The sequence below is a fragment of the Amphiprion ocellaris genome, chromosome 11, assembly GCF_022539595.1.
Source record: "Amphiprion ocellaris isolate individual 3 ecotype Okinawa chromosome 11, ASM2253959v1, whole genome shotgun sequence".
Classification (NCBI taxonomy): Eukaryota; Metazoa; Chordata; class Actinopteri; family Pomacentridae; genus Amphiprion; species Amphiprion ocellaris.
In genome coordinates this window covers 35,779,433-35,794,560 of record NC_072776.1, presented here as the reverse complement: position 1 = coordinate 35,794,560, position 15,128 = coordinate 35,779,433, and the positions used below count along the sequence as shown (strand labels likewise).

Genomic DNA, 15,128 nt, shown 5'->3' with positions numbered 1-15,128 from the left:
GACCACAAAAGACACAAAATGACAAAAATGAGACCAAAAAAGACATAAAATGACAAAAATGAGACCAAAAAAGACATAAAATGACAAAAATGAGACCAAAAAAGACATAAAATGACAACAAAAACAAGACAAATTTCCATGATTAACTTTGACCATGAAAATATAACAAGTTGGTTGAAACTGGCTGCTCAGAAACTGATGATACCGCTGTGAAACAACGTCCTGTAACTGATGGTAATTAACTTATTTCTGTGCCTGTATAAAAGCTAAACTGTTTCTCATATTATCAGTCACTTGTTCAGACTGTGTTCTGTTCATGTTGATTTCTTGTTGCAAGTAAAACATTCGCTTTGACCCGAGAGGCGACTCTGAGTGTTGTATTGAGCAAACAGTACTCTACTGAAGAATTTTTTTAGGGCTAGCCTGAATAGCAGTTTCTGGACTCCGGATATTCCGCCCCGACTAATGACGAATATTCGGTCCGCTTCGTAACGTCTGACTGGGGGTGGGGTTGGGGGTGGAGGCGAGGCGAATATTAGGATCGGTTTGTATAGTAACTTCCGACGGGGGGACACATCTGATGGCGCGACAGCGTCCGACAAGGGGAGGGGGGGATCCGAATATTCGGATCTCAAAATTAATATTCAGATACCACCGTCATGAACGAATATTCGGGTCCAGCCCTACATTTTTTTTCACATTTTTCTTCTGTTATTCCAGTTTCAAACTGATAAATGGAGTCATTGTGGTGACTTTTTTAAAGGAAAACCTGCCTTTCCAACCCGCCGGTGGGTTTTCCTTTAAAAAGTCACAGAGTGGAGTTAAGCCTCTTACAGAAATGGTAAAAATGTAAATAATTAAACATCTACAGGATGAGGAGACACCATTAGAAGCTCATCAGGAGTTTAACTGTCATAATATTTCACCTTGGGAGCCCAGCTTACGTCGCTCTGCTTGCTGGGTTTCTCCTCTTCGCTGTCGGCCTTCACCGGACCTTTCACCGGCCCGTCCACGGCTCGGTTCTGTCCGGCGCTGAACGGGTCGCTGCTTCCTCTCTGTTGGATGCGACCGCCTTTGGCTCGGTAGTCGGCCAGCATCCTGGCCAGGTCTTGGCTGCCGCTCAGCTGCTCCACGATGCGAGTGCTGGTCAGGCTGTGGCAGGGCAGGACGTCCACCGGCCTCGGATAGACGCCGCCGTTGGTCTGCAGGGACGACGGCGCCGAGTCCTTCAGGAGCTGCCGCTTCCTGCGACCATCCAGCTCCTTGAAGTCCTTGTTCAGGAGAGGTGACAGGTAGACCTGAGGGATGGAAACACCCATCAACACCCACTAGAAAACATGGGGAAATTGACAAATTGACAAACCAGACACAAGACAAGACAGAAAACAACTAAAAATAGACATAAAATGACCCAAAAGACACATAAAACTGGGGCAGTGGTGGCGCAGCGGTTAGGTCTCTGGAGGTTCAAGCCCCGATGTGGCCACTGTTGGGCCCCTGAGCAAGGCCCTTAACCCTTCCTGCTCCAGGGGGCGCTGTACTGTGGCTGACCCGTTGCTCTGACTCCCCCCAATTGGGGAGAGATGCGAAAATCAGAATTTCCCCTCGTGGGATTAATAAGGGATAATAAAATAAATAAAATAAAATGACAGAAATCTGACCAAAAAAGACACAAAATTACCAAAAAAAACAAGACAAAGTCATAGAAAAAAGACAAAAACACCACAAACCAAACGACAAAATGACAAAGACACAAAACGAAAAAAACAAGACACAAAATGACAAAAATAAGACACAAAACAACAAAAACAAGACACAAAATGACAAAAATAAGACAAAATGACAAAAACAAGTCACAAAACGACAGAAATAGAACAACAGATATAAGGCACAAAACAAGACAGAAAACAAAAAATAGTCATAAAATGACCCAAGACACACAAAATGACAAAAACCTAACAAAAAAGACACAAAATGACAAAAAACAAGACAAAGTGATATAAAAAAGACAAAAACACCATAAACAAAACACCAAATGACAAAAACAAGACACAACACGACAGAAAAAAGACATAAAATGACAGAACTGTGACAGAAACCTCCAGAGGTTAATTCAGAAATGTTCACCCTGTCTTTCATGAATGAAAAAAATGTAACTGAAGATAGGGGAGGGCTATAATTCTAGAAAATTCCCCACATGTCTATATAAGCTCTATCTATCTATCTATCCATCCATCCATCCATCCATCCATCCATCCATCCATCCATCCATCCATCCATCCATCCGTCGCCTCCCTCTACTGAAGACGGAGGAAACAGTTTATGGAACCACTTCACATAAAGACTGGACTTTCCTTGCAGTCCAGTAACAGGATTATAGAACTCTTCCAGTTGGACACCAGTGGATGGTTCCACCAACAGACCTGCTCAGTGAATGATCTACTATTGGTCATAAAACTGAAACCAGTCAGCCTCTCAGGATGGAACATGAAGGTTTCCTGGTTGGAGGACCATCAGAGATCTGCTCCATCCTCTGACTGGTCTGTATGATTCTATCTAAACGGGTTTAACATTGAAGATGTTCAGATCGACATTTTAGGACTCCATCTACATTATTACTGAAGTTCTGGTTTTAAACTTTGATCCACAGATTGGTGGAAGGAAACGATGAAAACACCAACAGCTTCGTTAACAACATCTAACTCTGAAACTGATGCCATCTTTGAGCCCAGATGTTCCACCTGATCAGCTCCATCAGTATCTCCACTCTGAACATCTCAGTCAACCTGAAGGAGGTCCTGTGTGGAGGAGGTGGTGTACCTGCTCAGGGAAGTAGTCCCTGCTGGGGCAGTGCATGCCGGCCGGCGTCAGCAGGAAGGGCTCCTTGAAGGTGATGAAGGGGGAGATGCAGAGGATGATGTCTTTGAGCTCCTGCTTGAAAACAGCTGAGAAGGACTTCAGACGGTCGTCGGTGGAATCTACCTGCTCGGCCACAAACATCCCGGTATCATCCTGCAGGGGGTCTCTGAACAGCTTTGGCGTCTCTGGACCTTCTCTGTCCTCCAGACCCAGATCCTTCATCGGACTTCCTTCTGTCTCCGCTCCAACCACAGTGTCCATCTCCTGGTCGTCCTCCAGGAGGAACGGAGGAGAGACGTTGACGGCAGCAGGAGGGCTGGAGAAAGGTGAGGAGGTCCTGGTGTCGGTGCTGGTCTCCTCCTCTGGGATGGAGGAAGGTTGTGGGTGTGGAGCATCTGAAGCTCCGTTCTTGGATGAAGCCTCCTCGTCCTCCTGCTGACCTGCGGCTGAGTCTTCTGCAGGCTTGTCTCCGTCGGGTTCTGCAGCGTTCCCGTCCAGCAGGCAGGGGAAGGAGGCGCTCTGGGCCAGGCTGGGCGGCATGGCGAACTCGTCCATGAGGAAGGAGATCTCCAGCTGGGAGTGGTAGGCCACGCACACCATCAGCATCATGATCTCCTTGACCCGGGCCAGCTCGTACTCCGAGGCCCCGCGGAGCTTTATGGAGCAGCCCAGGTGAGGAGGGCAGCCCTCGAAGAACATCAGTGTCTTCAGCTCATCTGGAAGAAACCAACAAAGAGCTTCTGAGTCCAGCTGGTCCTCCTTCTGCCAAATGTTCCTCATAAACCAACATGTTATGGACAAACCTCAAGACGTAGATGTTTCTACCGGCTTTGTACTGACCTGAATGTGTTTACTTCAGGAACTGATCTTCTACACGCAAAAAAAAATTAATCTGAGTGGTTGTTCGATTTACTGCAGAGTATAAACGTATATCGTGTTCGTGATAATTTCAGATTTTCATGTTGAACTTGAGTCGTGTCGGAATAGCATGAAGTTCAAGATCTTAAAAAGAACAAGATTCAATCACATTAAGATCAACCAAGTCAGTCGTGTTTTCGTTTCTATCCGGAAGAATCTGCCAGAGTTATCTCAAGACACATCATCTTTGCTTATTGTGGGAACCCACATTACACCCTTTTGTTTACATCATTGTTTTCACGACTTTATTTAACCTTCCTGTTGTTTTCACTTATGGGCACCCATAAAAATATTGTTTCTTTGTCTAAAAAAATTCCAAAAATTCAGCAAAAAAATTCCAAAATTTCTGACAATTTGCAAAATTTTCAGGAAGAAAATTTCAAAAATTCCTTAAAAGTTTTGCTTAAAGGTTTTATTTAAAAAAAAAAAAATCCCCCAAATTTGGCCAGAAAATATTTTCAAAAAAGAGTAAAAATCTTCCAAAAAATCCTAAAAATATCTAAAGTGATTCCATACATATCAGTAAAACTTCTAATATTTTCTTTAAGAACATTCACCAAAAAAGCAACCAAAATCCAGCGAAATTCGCTGGATTTTGTTTGATTTTTTCTGAATGTTCTGAAGAAACATTTTTAACGTTTCTTTTTTCCACCAAAAAATGTTCAAAGACTTCCCAAAAATGTTGAATATTTTTTTCTTGAAAACTGCAGAAAGAATTTTTAATTCCACTGACAATCAAATTTAATGATTTTTAATGCCATTTAAGGCCTTAATTTTGACAAAATCAATTGAATGACTATTAATGCTTTTTAATGCCCTGCAGAAACCCTGCTGTCTGATCCCTGAACCTGTCCGGTGTTTTAACAGTTCAGTTTAAATAACTCAGAGGTGATCCTTACTGTCCAGGTGTTAAAATAACTCTGAAGTGATTCTTATTGTCCTGTTTAAACTAATCGGAGGTGATCCTTACTGTTGGCCAGTGTGAACGGCTGCATGTAGAACTTGTGGCAGGTTCCCAGCCGAGGTTTGGTGAGCAGCTGGTCCATGGACATCACCAGATCTCCCTGCGTCATCCGGCTCACTCTGTCCAGGACTTGCTGATGTCACACACACAGAACAGGGTTAACGTTTAATTTATCCAACTCTCCTCAAGAACTCATTCCAGTATGTGTGAATCTGAGGCTCTGCTATCACACAACAACAACATTATTTTAAATCAAAATGGCACCATTTATCCAAAAAGAAACTGTAAAAACAGAAATTTTTACAACAGTTCTTCAACTAATTAAGCAAAAAATGTAACCAATTTAAACAAATCTCAGTTGAAAACCGTGATTTGTCCTCAAAATTATTTTACTCTACGCATCATTAAACATTTCACTGACATTAAACGTGAATGACAAGACAAAAAAATCAACAAAATGAAGCACAAAACAAGAAATATGAGACACAAAATGAGAAAACAACACAAAGAAAGACAAAAACTAAAATGAGACTGAAAACAACATAAATAACATGAAACAAAACACAAACCAATACAAACAAGATAAAATTAAACACGTCCTGCGGGGACTATTTTTTTTTATAATGCTATAGGGGGCGGTATGGAGGCATTTTAACACACACATCCACACGTCCCAGAAAATCTAGAATGTTTGGATGTGTGTGCAGATTTTCATGCATTGTCAAGATTCTTTAGCCCCTGAAATATAGGAAAAATAATAAGAAAGAATAATAATAATAAGACAAAGAAGAAGGAGAAGGACAAGAAGAAGAACAAGGGGAAGAAAGAGAAGAAGAAGAAAGAGAAGGAGAAGAAAAAGGACAACGAGGAGAAGAAGAAAGAGAAGAAGATGAAAGAGAAGAAGAAGGAAGAAGCAGAAGCAGAAGAAGAAGCACAAGAAGAAGAAGGAGGCAGAAGAGGAGAAGGAGAAGAAGAAGGAGAAGAAGGACAAGAAGAAGAAGGAGGCAGAAGAAGAGAAGGAGAAGAAGGAGAAGAAGGACAAGAAGAAGAAGGAGGAGACAGAGGAGAAGAAGACAAAGGGGAAGAAGGAGAAGAAGAAAGAGAAGATGAAAGAGACGAAGAAAGAAGAAGAAAGAAGGAGAAGAAGATAAAGGGGAAGAAGAAGAAGAAAGAGAAGATGATGAAAAAGAAGAAGAATAAAGAAGGAGAACTCTGAGTTCAAGCGTAGGAGGATCAACTGGGATAGTTCTGGTCTACGACTACGTTCCTGGATATCGTCCCTCTGCCTCTCGTTTATTTCCAGAACCTTATTTCAGAACGAGAATCCGTGTGGATCCACTGACCGGTTTGACGTTGATGACCAGCGTGATGCCGTGTTCCAGCAGCATGTCCTGAGCGATCCGAGACACTGTCTTCTCCACCAGCACCAGGTTTGGACGAACGTCTACGATTCTCTGGACGTAGTTCTTCAGGAACTCTCTCTCCTGTAGATGATAAACCCTATTAGCATCAGAGAGCTGCAGCAGAGCCAGCTGGTTCCTCTGTAGTCCAGGTGAGCTCACCTGCAGCACGATGGGGTCGATGCAGGTGAACTTGGTCTCCTCCCTGTACAGGTACTCGATGGAGCACTTCAGCAGCAGGATCTTTGGGTTCTTGATGTATGGGTTCATCTGGTGCAGTCACAGATTCTCAGCTTAGTATCAATGTTCATACAGATTTTATAAAATAGACTTTAAACACATTCAGATGCAGTAGATAAGGAGACATACCTTCTTGTGAGCAATGTTCTTGGTGCAGACGAAGCCGTTCACCACTGTCGAGTCGAACTTCCTGCCTCCAGGAATCTGAACCCAAACGGAGACTTTAATTAAAACTGATTGATATGACGATAAAAGAATAAAAGACACAGACACTCGTTTCAAAGATCTCGACCTTCTTGATGTGGACCAGCTGCCGGATGTCCATGTCGTCGTCACAGTTGCGGACGTCAGGTCGGACCGTCTGGACGACCTGCCGGACCACCGGGACGATGATGTCTCGCCACGACAGCGACAGGGACTCGCTGTAGAGCAGCTGCTGCAACAGCGCCATCATGTGGCTGTGGTTGGCCGAGCTGAATGGACGAGGACAGAAATAAACCTTCATGTTGGTGTCCATGTAGATTTTCCATCATCCAGGTCATGGTGATCCTAGGAGCTCCAGTAGAGATCAACTGGGCCTCTCTGGTAGGTTCTTGAAGATGTTCTCACCTCTTCAAGAACGTGAAATGCCTTCAAGAACCTACAAGAGCTTCAGTAGAAACCAGCTGAACTCCTCTTGTAGGTTCTTGAAGATGTTCTCACCTCTCACCCGAGAGGTGAGAACATCTTCAAGAACCTACCAGAGAAGCCCAGTCTCTTGGAGGAGAGGTGAAACGTCTTCAAGAACCTGCCAGAACTTCAGTAGAAATCAAGTGGACTTCTTTTGTAGGTTCTTGAAGGCGTTTCACCTCTTCAAGAACGTGAAACACCTTCAGGGGCCTACAAGAGCTTCAGTAGAAATCGACTGGGCTTCTCTGGTACGTTCTTGAAGACCAGTTGATACTAGAGAAGTCCAGCTGATTTCGCTCCGTAAGTGCACCACCAATATACGCTATAAAACCTTCTAAACCTCTGTAAAATTCTACACAAAAACTGGTGTTAAATTCCAAACAGCAGCGTGACTGAATTATGTTTAATTAAAACTACACAGAGACAACCCAAACATAAAGTTTATGGTGTTCACAGTTTACTTATTGTGTCCCTGCAGGTTCAACTATTACTTTTTTATGAATCTGTCTAGAAGTTTTAATAATCACTTGTTTAAATGAAGCAAAATGAACAAATGAGGAGAAGCTTTTCTTTTCCAGACCATTTTAAACTGACTGTCTTTGGCTCGTGAGTAGGAATATTGTGATTTTGTTTATGTGCTGTTTTTTCTTCCATTTCTCTGACTTTAAATGTTAAAACAGCAGTGTGATGGAAAACTGTTAAAGTTTCCTTTATTCCCAATAAAAATAAACAACACTCACATAGAGCTTACAGTGTTTGAGGTATTTCACAGTTTGCTTACTGTGTGTCTGCAGAAATTTAAATTACCATCTGTACAAATAAAGGAAAACGGCCAAATTAGAGGAAGTTTTGTGTTTCAGACCATTTGAAATCAGCTATCTTTGTCATGTGAAGCCGTTTCCTAAATGCACCACCAATTTATACTATAAAACCTTCTAAAACTCTGTTTAAAAAATGACCAAATGAGAGGAGGTTTTGTGTTTCAGATCATTTGAAATCAGCTATCTTTGTCATGTGAAGCCGTTTCCTAAATGCACCACCAATTTATACTATAAAACCTTCTAAAACTCTGTTTAAAAAATGACCAAATGAGAGGAGGTTTTGTGTTTCAGATCATTTGAAATCGGCTATCTTTGGCTTGTGGGCCGTTCATGAGTAGGAATATTGTCTTTTTGTTTGTTTATATTCTGCTTTTTCTTTCATTCTATTAACTTTTATAGAATAGAATGACTTTATTGTCGTTATACAAAATAAAACTAAATTTAAAGAGCTGCTCACTAAATGCACCACCAATATACGCTTTAAATCCTTCTAAAACTCTGTAAAACTCTATAAAATACATAAAAACAGTGTTTATAGCGTCCTTAATGTGTCTCTGCAAGTTAAACTATTAGTTTTTTATGAATCTGCACACAAATTTTGATAATCACTTCTTTAAATGAAGCAAAATGGCCAAAAGTTTTCTGTTCCAGATCATTTTAATTGATCTGTCTTTATCTCATTTATCGTTCAGACTGAGCAGTAGAGTGAAGGTGAACTCACAGCAGCCTCTCCATGGCCTTTTTCTCCCCGTTCTCCTCCCGGAGCTGGTCCAGAGAGCTGTGATGCCATCCCAGAGGAGTGAACAGCATCTCCTTGGCCTTCTCCTCCACACGCCGGTTGAACAGGGACTCTGCAGCAGGAAGTCAGGACGAGGTTATTTAGCTGCTCAGATGAGGAGTGATTAGATCAGGGAGGACGTTCCTACCTTTGATGAAGGCGTCGCTGATGATGATGTTCTGACCTCCGTCCTCAGACACCAGGAACTCTGCTGCAGGAGGACAGAGGGTTTAATTATTAATCTGTTACAGCAGCAAACCTTTATTAAATACTAAACATATGTTCTAGTTAATGCACAAAATGACTTCTGATGTTCACTCAGTTCAACACAGATAAAACCTTCGGTCCAAATTCACATAATGATTCTCATCGCGATCATTACTGGATCATTTATCCACCATTCTGGTGTTTATCTGTATTTTTACCCGATTCCAAATAAAATAAATTATTTAAATAAATCACTACTTCCTCTCTCTGTCTTTACAAGTAATAACCTGAAGAATAAATTTAAAGCCCTTTAAACTGAACATGGAAAACAGAAATAAGGTACGTTTTTGTAGGAGTTTGTTGTGTTTTTCTAGATTTTGGACATTTTTCCCTCAAATATCTGTTCTAAGATCATTTACTGATTAATAATAATCAGAATCAAACCTGAAATAAACTAATCAGTCAACCTCAAAAACCTGGAGGTGATACAGAAACAGAGCAGTGGGAGTCTAGAATCAGGAATAACTGAAGACTGAATAACTGCTATAATAATCGATAAAACTAATTACATATATAAAGCATAATATAATACAGACAAGGGTTGCCAACGGAATCACATTGTGAAGGACAGCCTCCTTAAACAATGTTCCTTTCTGATGTTTTGGTCAATATTTGTGAAATACTTCTGTCACTGAAACAGGAAATGCTCTTTAAGATGCATTTTTACATTGAAGTTTTTGCACAAAGTTACTTTTGCAACGTTGAATACAATCTTCTTAAAAAAATTCCCCTATAGTTGTTGTTTTATGTTTATATATATGAGATGAGAGGTGAAAACAAGAGCTTCTCTAGTAGGTTCTTGAAGATGTTTTCACCTCTCATCCAAGACGAGAGGTGAAAACATCTTCAAGAAAACATCTTCAAGAACCAACTAGAGAAGTCCAGTCTCATGGAAGAAAGGTGAAACATCCTCAAGAACCTACAAGATCTTCAGTAGAAATCAACTGGACGTCTCTGGTAGGTTCTTGAAGATGTTTCATGTTCTTGAAGAGGTAAAACATCTTCAAGAACCTACACCATATCCCAAAAGTTTGTTCTCCTCAGAAAACCAAATCTCAAACACGTCTAATATAGTAAATTCTTAATTTCTGCTGCCTACGACATCAGTCGAACTGCCAAAGAAAATGAATCTTTATTTAATTGAAGATTATTATTTGAATAACTTGAGTTGAAATTCGTTGTAATCCTTGATTATTAATAGAAGTACTTTAACGAAACCAGCATCTCTGATGGTGTCCACAGTTTCTAAAGGCTCAGTCTGAACTAAAAGCTGCTCTGGAAACATTCTGTCTGGAATATCAACCTTTCTGTTCGGCTGTAGGGGGAACGTGTGGATATTTGGACTGTTTCTTGATGTGGAAGTTGACGTTGTTCTGCTCCATGTTGAGGTTGATGGAAGCAGCAGAGTCGCTGTCGACCACCGACTGAAAGCTGCTGACAGACGTCCTATTACTGGGGCTGGCAGAGTCTGGAACAGAAGAACTCTTTAATTCACAGAGCAGAAGTCTGAACAGAGGCTGATGAAGGTGGATAAAGGTTCCTACTGGGCATGGTGTCCTCATTCTCGTCAGCCTGCTGCTCCGTGTCGCTGTCGTCAAACTTGATGTCCTTGAACCAGGACGGCTCCGAGTGTCCCTCCAGAGAGTTGACGCTGTCGCTGTCCGGAGACGGCGTTTCTGAGAACTCTGTGTTCTGCAGACAGACAGGAGACATCAGCACAATCACCGATCAATCAATCATCCTCTGTCTAATCAATCAGTGGGCTGAATCAATCAGCAGCAGCGTGTGATGATGTGGCTGGACATTAAAACACAAATGAGTCATGTCAGTGATTTTCCTCTTTCCCAGGGTGGTGGTGCAGAACTCCCACCTGCAGGGGGCGGTAGAGGGCGTACTCGTCCCTGAACAGCTGATCATGGTGGGTGACGCAGTCCAGCCAGCGGCCGTCCACCAGCGCCTGACCGATGGCGATGGCCTGAGCTCTGGAACATGAGAGAAGACAAACCGTACATACATGAGATTAGAGGAGATTTAACTGGTAACAAGGAGAGAAGATCTGACGGTTCATCTACAGTTAAATCCACCACAGTCAGACAAAGACCTGCACCTCTTCCTGTTAATCTTGCGGCAATCAGCTGGACTTCTCTGGTAGGTTCTTGAAGATGTTTCAAGTTCTTGAATAGATGAAAACATCTCTAAGAACCTACAAGAGCTTCACTAGATATCAACTGGACTTCTCTAGTAGATTCTTGAAGGCGTTTGCCATTCTTCAAGAGGTGAAATGTCTTTAAGAACCTACAAGAGCTTCAGTAGAAATCAACTGGACGCCTGGTAGGTTCTTGAAGATGTTTCACATTCTTGAAGAGGTGAAATGTCTTCCAGAACCTACCAGAGAAGTCCAGTTTCTTGGAGGAGAGGTGAAGTGTCTTCAAGAACCTACACCTTGTCCCAAAAGTTTGTTCTCCCCAGAAAAACAAAGCTCTAAGCCTGAATATTTATTCAACAACCAGTATTTCCTCCTTTCACTTTGATCAGGCTTTCAGTCTTTCATGGAATGTAGGAGGTTCCTGAGTGTGAATGGTTCTATCTTCACCCACTAGAGTTGAGCTGTTTCATGGTTGTCGGTAGTGGACTGGTAAAGACGTTCAGAATTCCCCAGCAGTTCTCAGTTGGGTTGAGGTCAGTTTGGGTTCCATTCCTCCTTAAAGCCAGGTAGAAGCTCAGAACACCATTTCTGAGTCATATGGTCCATCTACATAAATACCAATTCGGTTAAACATTTTCCGTTCAGTCACTGATCTTTTCCTCCTGGCCTAAACAGGAAGTAGAACCTTTTCTAGAATGTTGTTGATCTAATATTGAGCATTAACAGTGGAATCTTGAGGCTCAATGTGCAACTCTGAGAGACCTAAAGCAGACATAGTCCCCCAAACCAGACTATGGACACTGAATTTCTTTTGCTCAGAAGATGCTACTTTTTCACCGTCATCTGTATGGATACGGTGGTTTTGGCTGTTGGGTGTCAGAAGTAAGTAGAGAGGACGTTCATCAGAGAAGATCCAGTTCTCCAGTCTGTTTGTGTCTGGGTTACGGACTTCTTATATTACATCACTGTTGCACTGCCTGCTCTACGCCTTTTTAATTGCCCCCTGGGGACAAATAAAGTTTTCTGAATCTGAATTCTTTGTAAAGCCAGGCTCTTCTCCTTCTGCAGTTTGGTGAGTCGTGGGGCATGTTGGCTCTTAAAGCTTTCAGCCCCAATGTTTCTGTTCAATAACGATGCTCAGAGCTCTTAGAAACATCTTCTCCAAGATTCTTCAGCCTCTGACTGAGTTGCTGGCGTGACTGATATCTTTACCCTCAGCCTTTCTCATCAGATCCTCGGCTCTTAGGTCAGATGGACGTCCTCAGCGAGGAAAGTCTTTGAAGGATCCTCTTTTGTTGTACCTTTGCCACCACTTCTGTGCCCAGTGGATACTTGAGCTTCCTGCTGACCAGTTTTTCCTGTATTTCAAAGACCAATGTCCTGTAGATGAATCTCAGACTCTGAAAGAGGAGCTTCTCCACCCTTACTCTGGGTCATGGTAACACTTCCAACATCTGGTGGTGAGTTTAATGCATTTTGGTCAAGCAGAGATTTATCTACTGGGACCTGACAGTTTGAGCAGACAAACAACCAGACAGTACCTGACTGACCAGGTGGAACCTATTTAGGAGACAAACAATCAAACATGTTGTCCAGTGGGGAGAAGGAACTTTTGGGATGTCTTTAGAAAGTTCTGTTTCTGTTGGTTTCTACTTTGGCGGTTGTTCTAAATGTTCTGTATTCATAAAGTTGGTACCTGGTAGAGATGGTGCCGTTCCTCAGCAGCCAGTTGACCAGCTCTTTACCCACAATGCAGTTGGGGTAGGTCCGTAGCCAGTACCGGTGGTCCTGGAACTCCATCCCGGTGCTGTTGTGGCAGATCTTCTTCCAGAGATCCTTCAGCTGAGACGAGTCCTGCAGGAAGTTTAAACAGTGAGGAACATGGAGCGATGTGAAGAGGTAAATGTGGAGGAGGGGTCCGGTACCAGCAGGATCTTCCTCTCCTCCTCGCTGTGGTCCAGCTTGGTGCCGCTCTTGGTTCCGGTCATGGCCCGGCTGGTGGGGGGGCTGACGGAGCTGTCGTAGGACGGAACCATGGAGGATCCGGATCGGTCCAGAGACAGGTTGGTCACACTGGCAGACCTGGTAGGAGAGGAAACAGCAGCAGCTTCAAAAAGACTTAACCTACAAAATAAAACTATACCTACAAAATAAAACCTACAAAACAGAGCTTTACCTATAAAATAAAACCTACGAAATAAAATTTTACCTACAGTGGGGGCAGTGGTGGCGCAACAGTTAATTCTCTGGACTATTGATCAGAAGGTCAGAGGTTCAAACCCCGATGTGGCCACTGTTGGGCCCCTGAGCAAGGCCCTTAACCCTTCCTGCTCCAGGGGCACTGTACCGTGGCTGACCCGTCGCTCTGACTCCCCCCATTGGGGGAATATGCGGAAATCAGAATATCTCCTCGTGGGATTAATAAGGGATAATAATAATAAAAAAAAACCAAAACCTACCAAATAAAACTTTACCTACAAAATAAAACTTTACCTACAGAATAAAACCTGCAAAATAAAACTTTACCTACAAAATAAAACCTACGAAATCAAACTTTATCTACAAAACCTACAAAGTAAAACGTTACCTAAAAAATGAAATGTTTATCTACAAAATAAAACTTTACCGACAAAATTAAACCTACAAAATAAAACTGTAATCTTCAAAATAAAACTTTACCTGGAAAACAAAACCTACAAAATAAAACTTTACCTACAGAATAAAACCTACAAAACACAGCTTTACCTACAACATAGAACCTCCAAAACAAAGCTTGACCTACAAAATAAAACCTACAAAACTGAGCTTTACCTCCAAAATAAAACCTACAAAACGAAGTGGTACCTACAAATTAAAACCTGCGAAATAAAATTTTACCAACAAAATAAAACCTACGAAATAAAATTTTACCTACAGAATAAAAGCTACAAAACAAAGCTTTACCTACAAATAAAACCTACAAAAAACATTTTACCTACAAAAAACTTACAAAATGAAACTTTACCTACAAAATAAAACCTACAAAACAAAGCTTTACCTGCAAAATAAAACCTACAAAACAGAGCTTTATCTACAAAATAAAACCTACAAAATAAAACTTTACCTACAAAATAAAACGTTTCGCTACAAAATAAAACTTTACCTGGAAAACAAAATCTACAAAATAAAACTTTACCTACAGAATAAAATTTTACCTACAAAATAAAACCTACAAACTAAAATTTTACCTACAAAATAAAACCTACACAATAAAATTTTACCTACAAAATAAAACCTATAAAGTAAAACTTTACCTACAAAATAAAGCGTTTACCTACAAAATAAAACTTTACCTACAGAATAAAATTTAACCTACAAAATAAAACCTACAAAATAAAACTTTACCTACAAAATAAAACCTACAAAACAAAACTTTACCTACAAAATAAAACTTTACCTACAAAATGAAACTTTACTTACAAAATAAAACTTTATCTACAAGATAAAACTTTACCTACAAAACTAAACTTTATCTACAGAATAAAATTTTATCGACAACATCTGCAGATCAGCTGGTCAGAAAAACGAATAAAATGTTCTCAATTTAAGCTTTACTATTTCAAAACTGAAGCCAGAAGATTAAACAGAAGCTGGACTGAAAGCAGGACATCAGGTGTCTCTGAGGTTGCAGAGGTTTGTGATATTTAGCTGGTTAGCATATTTGTATGTAGCAGATCCTCCACCTTCCTCCCACTGGGTTTAAACTATTAATAAATAACACAGAAACTCTACAGCAACCAAACATATGAACCATTTGATCCAGATCATGTGAATCTACTGAATGAGCTCATCTTCTTGTCATTTTCACAGTAAAATGATTCATTCATTCATTAACCCTGAAGTTTATCAAAATGACTTCATTAGATTCTAAATTAATATAATAACGCAGCCAGCTGGGCTTTTATTTACAGACAGAATACTGACGCCTCCAGTGTTTTATCAGAGCTGCAGCTTTTAATTAACTATCAACTGAATCATCAATAATTTAATGATCAAAATGTTTAACTCCTCTGAATGCAGTTTCTGT

General features: G+C 41.1%; 1 protein-coding gene across 13 annotated transcripts in view; it reads right to left on the bottom strand.

The window, feature by feature from the left end:
- The window catches only part of pikfyve (phosphoinositide kinase, FYVE finger containing), a 45,971-nt gene that overhangs the window by 13,701 nt on the left and 17,142 nt on the right, over positions 1-15,128 (bottom strand). For 9 of the 13 annotated variants that reach the window (XM_055014999.1, XM_055015000.1, XM_055014989.1 and 6 more), the window contains 14 exons: positions 12,988-13,144; positions 12,759-12,916; positions 10,787-10,898; positions 10,461-10,608; positions 10,220-10,384; positions 8,798-8,860; positions 8,593-8,722; positions 6,674-6,854; positions 6,511-6,585; positions 6,304-6,411; positions 6,085-6,225; positions 4,748-4,874; positions 2,821-3,575; positions 927-1,298 (listed from right to left, as the gene is read on the bottom strand). In XM_055014999.1, the coding sequence (XP_054870974.1) occupies positions 927-1,298; positions 2,821-3,575; positions 4,748-4,874; positions 6,085-6,225; positions 6,304-6,411; positions 6,511-6,585; positions 6,674-6,854; positions 8,593-8,722; positions 8,798-8,860; positions 10,220-10,384; positions 10,461-10,608; positions 10,787-10,898; positions 12,759-12,916; positions 12,988-13,144 (2,692 nt within the window). The remainder of the gene's footprint in view (positions 1-926; positions 1,299-2,820; positions 3,576-4,747; positions 4,875-6,084; positions 6,226-6,303; positions 6,412-6,510; positions 6,586-6,673; positions 6,855-8,592; positions 8,723-8,797; positions 8,861-10,219; positions 10,385-10,460; positions 10,609-10,786; positions 10,899-12,758; positions 12,917-12,987; positions 13,145-15,128) is intronic. The other 4 variants (XM_055014991.1, XM_055014997.1, XM_055014994.1 and 1 more) reach the window with 2 other exon arrangements.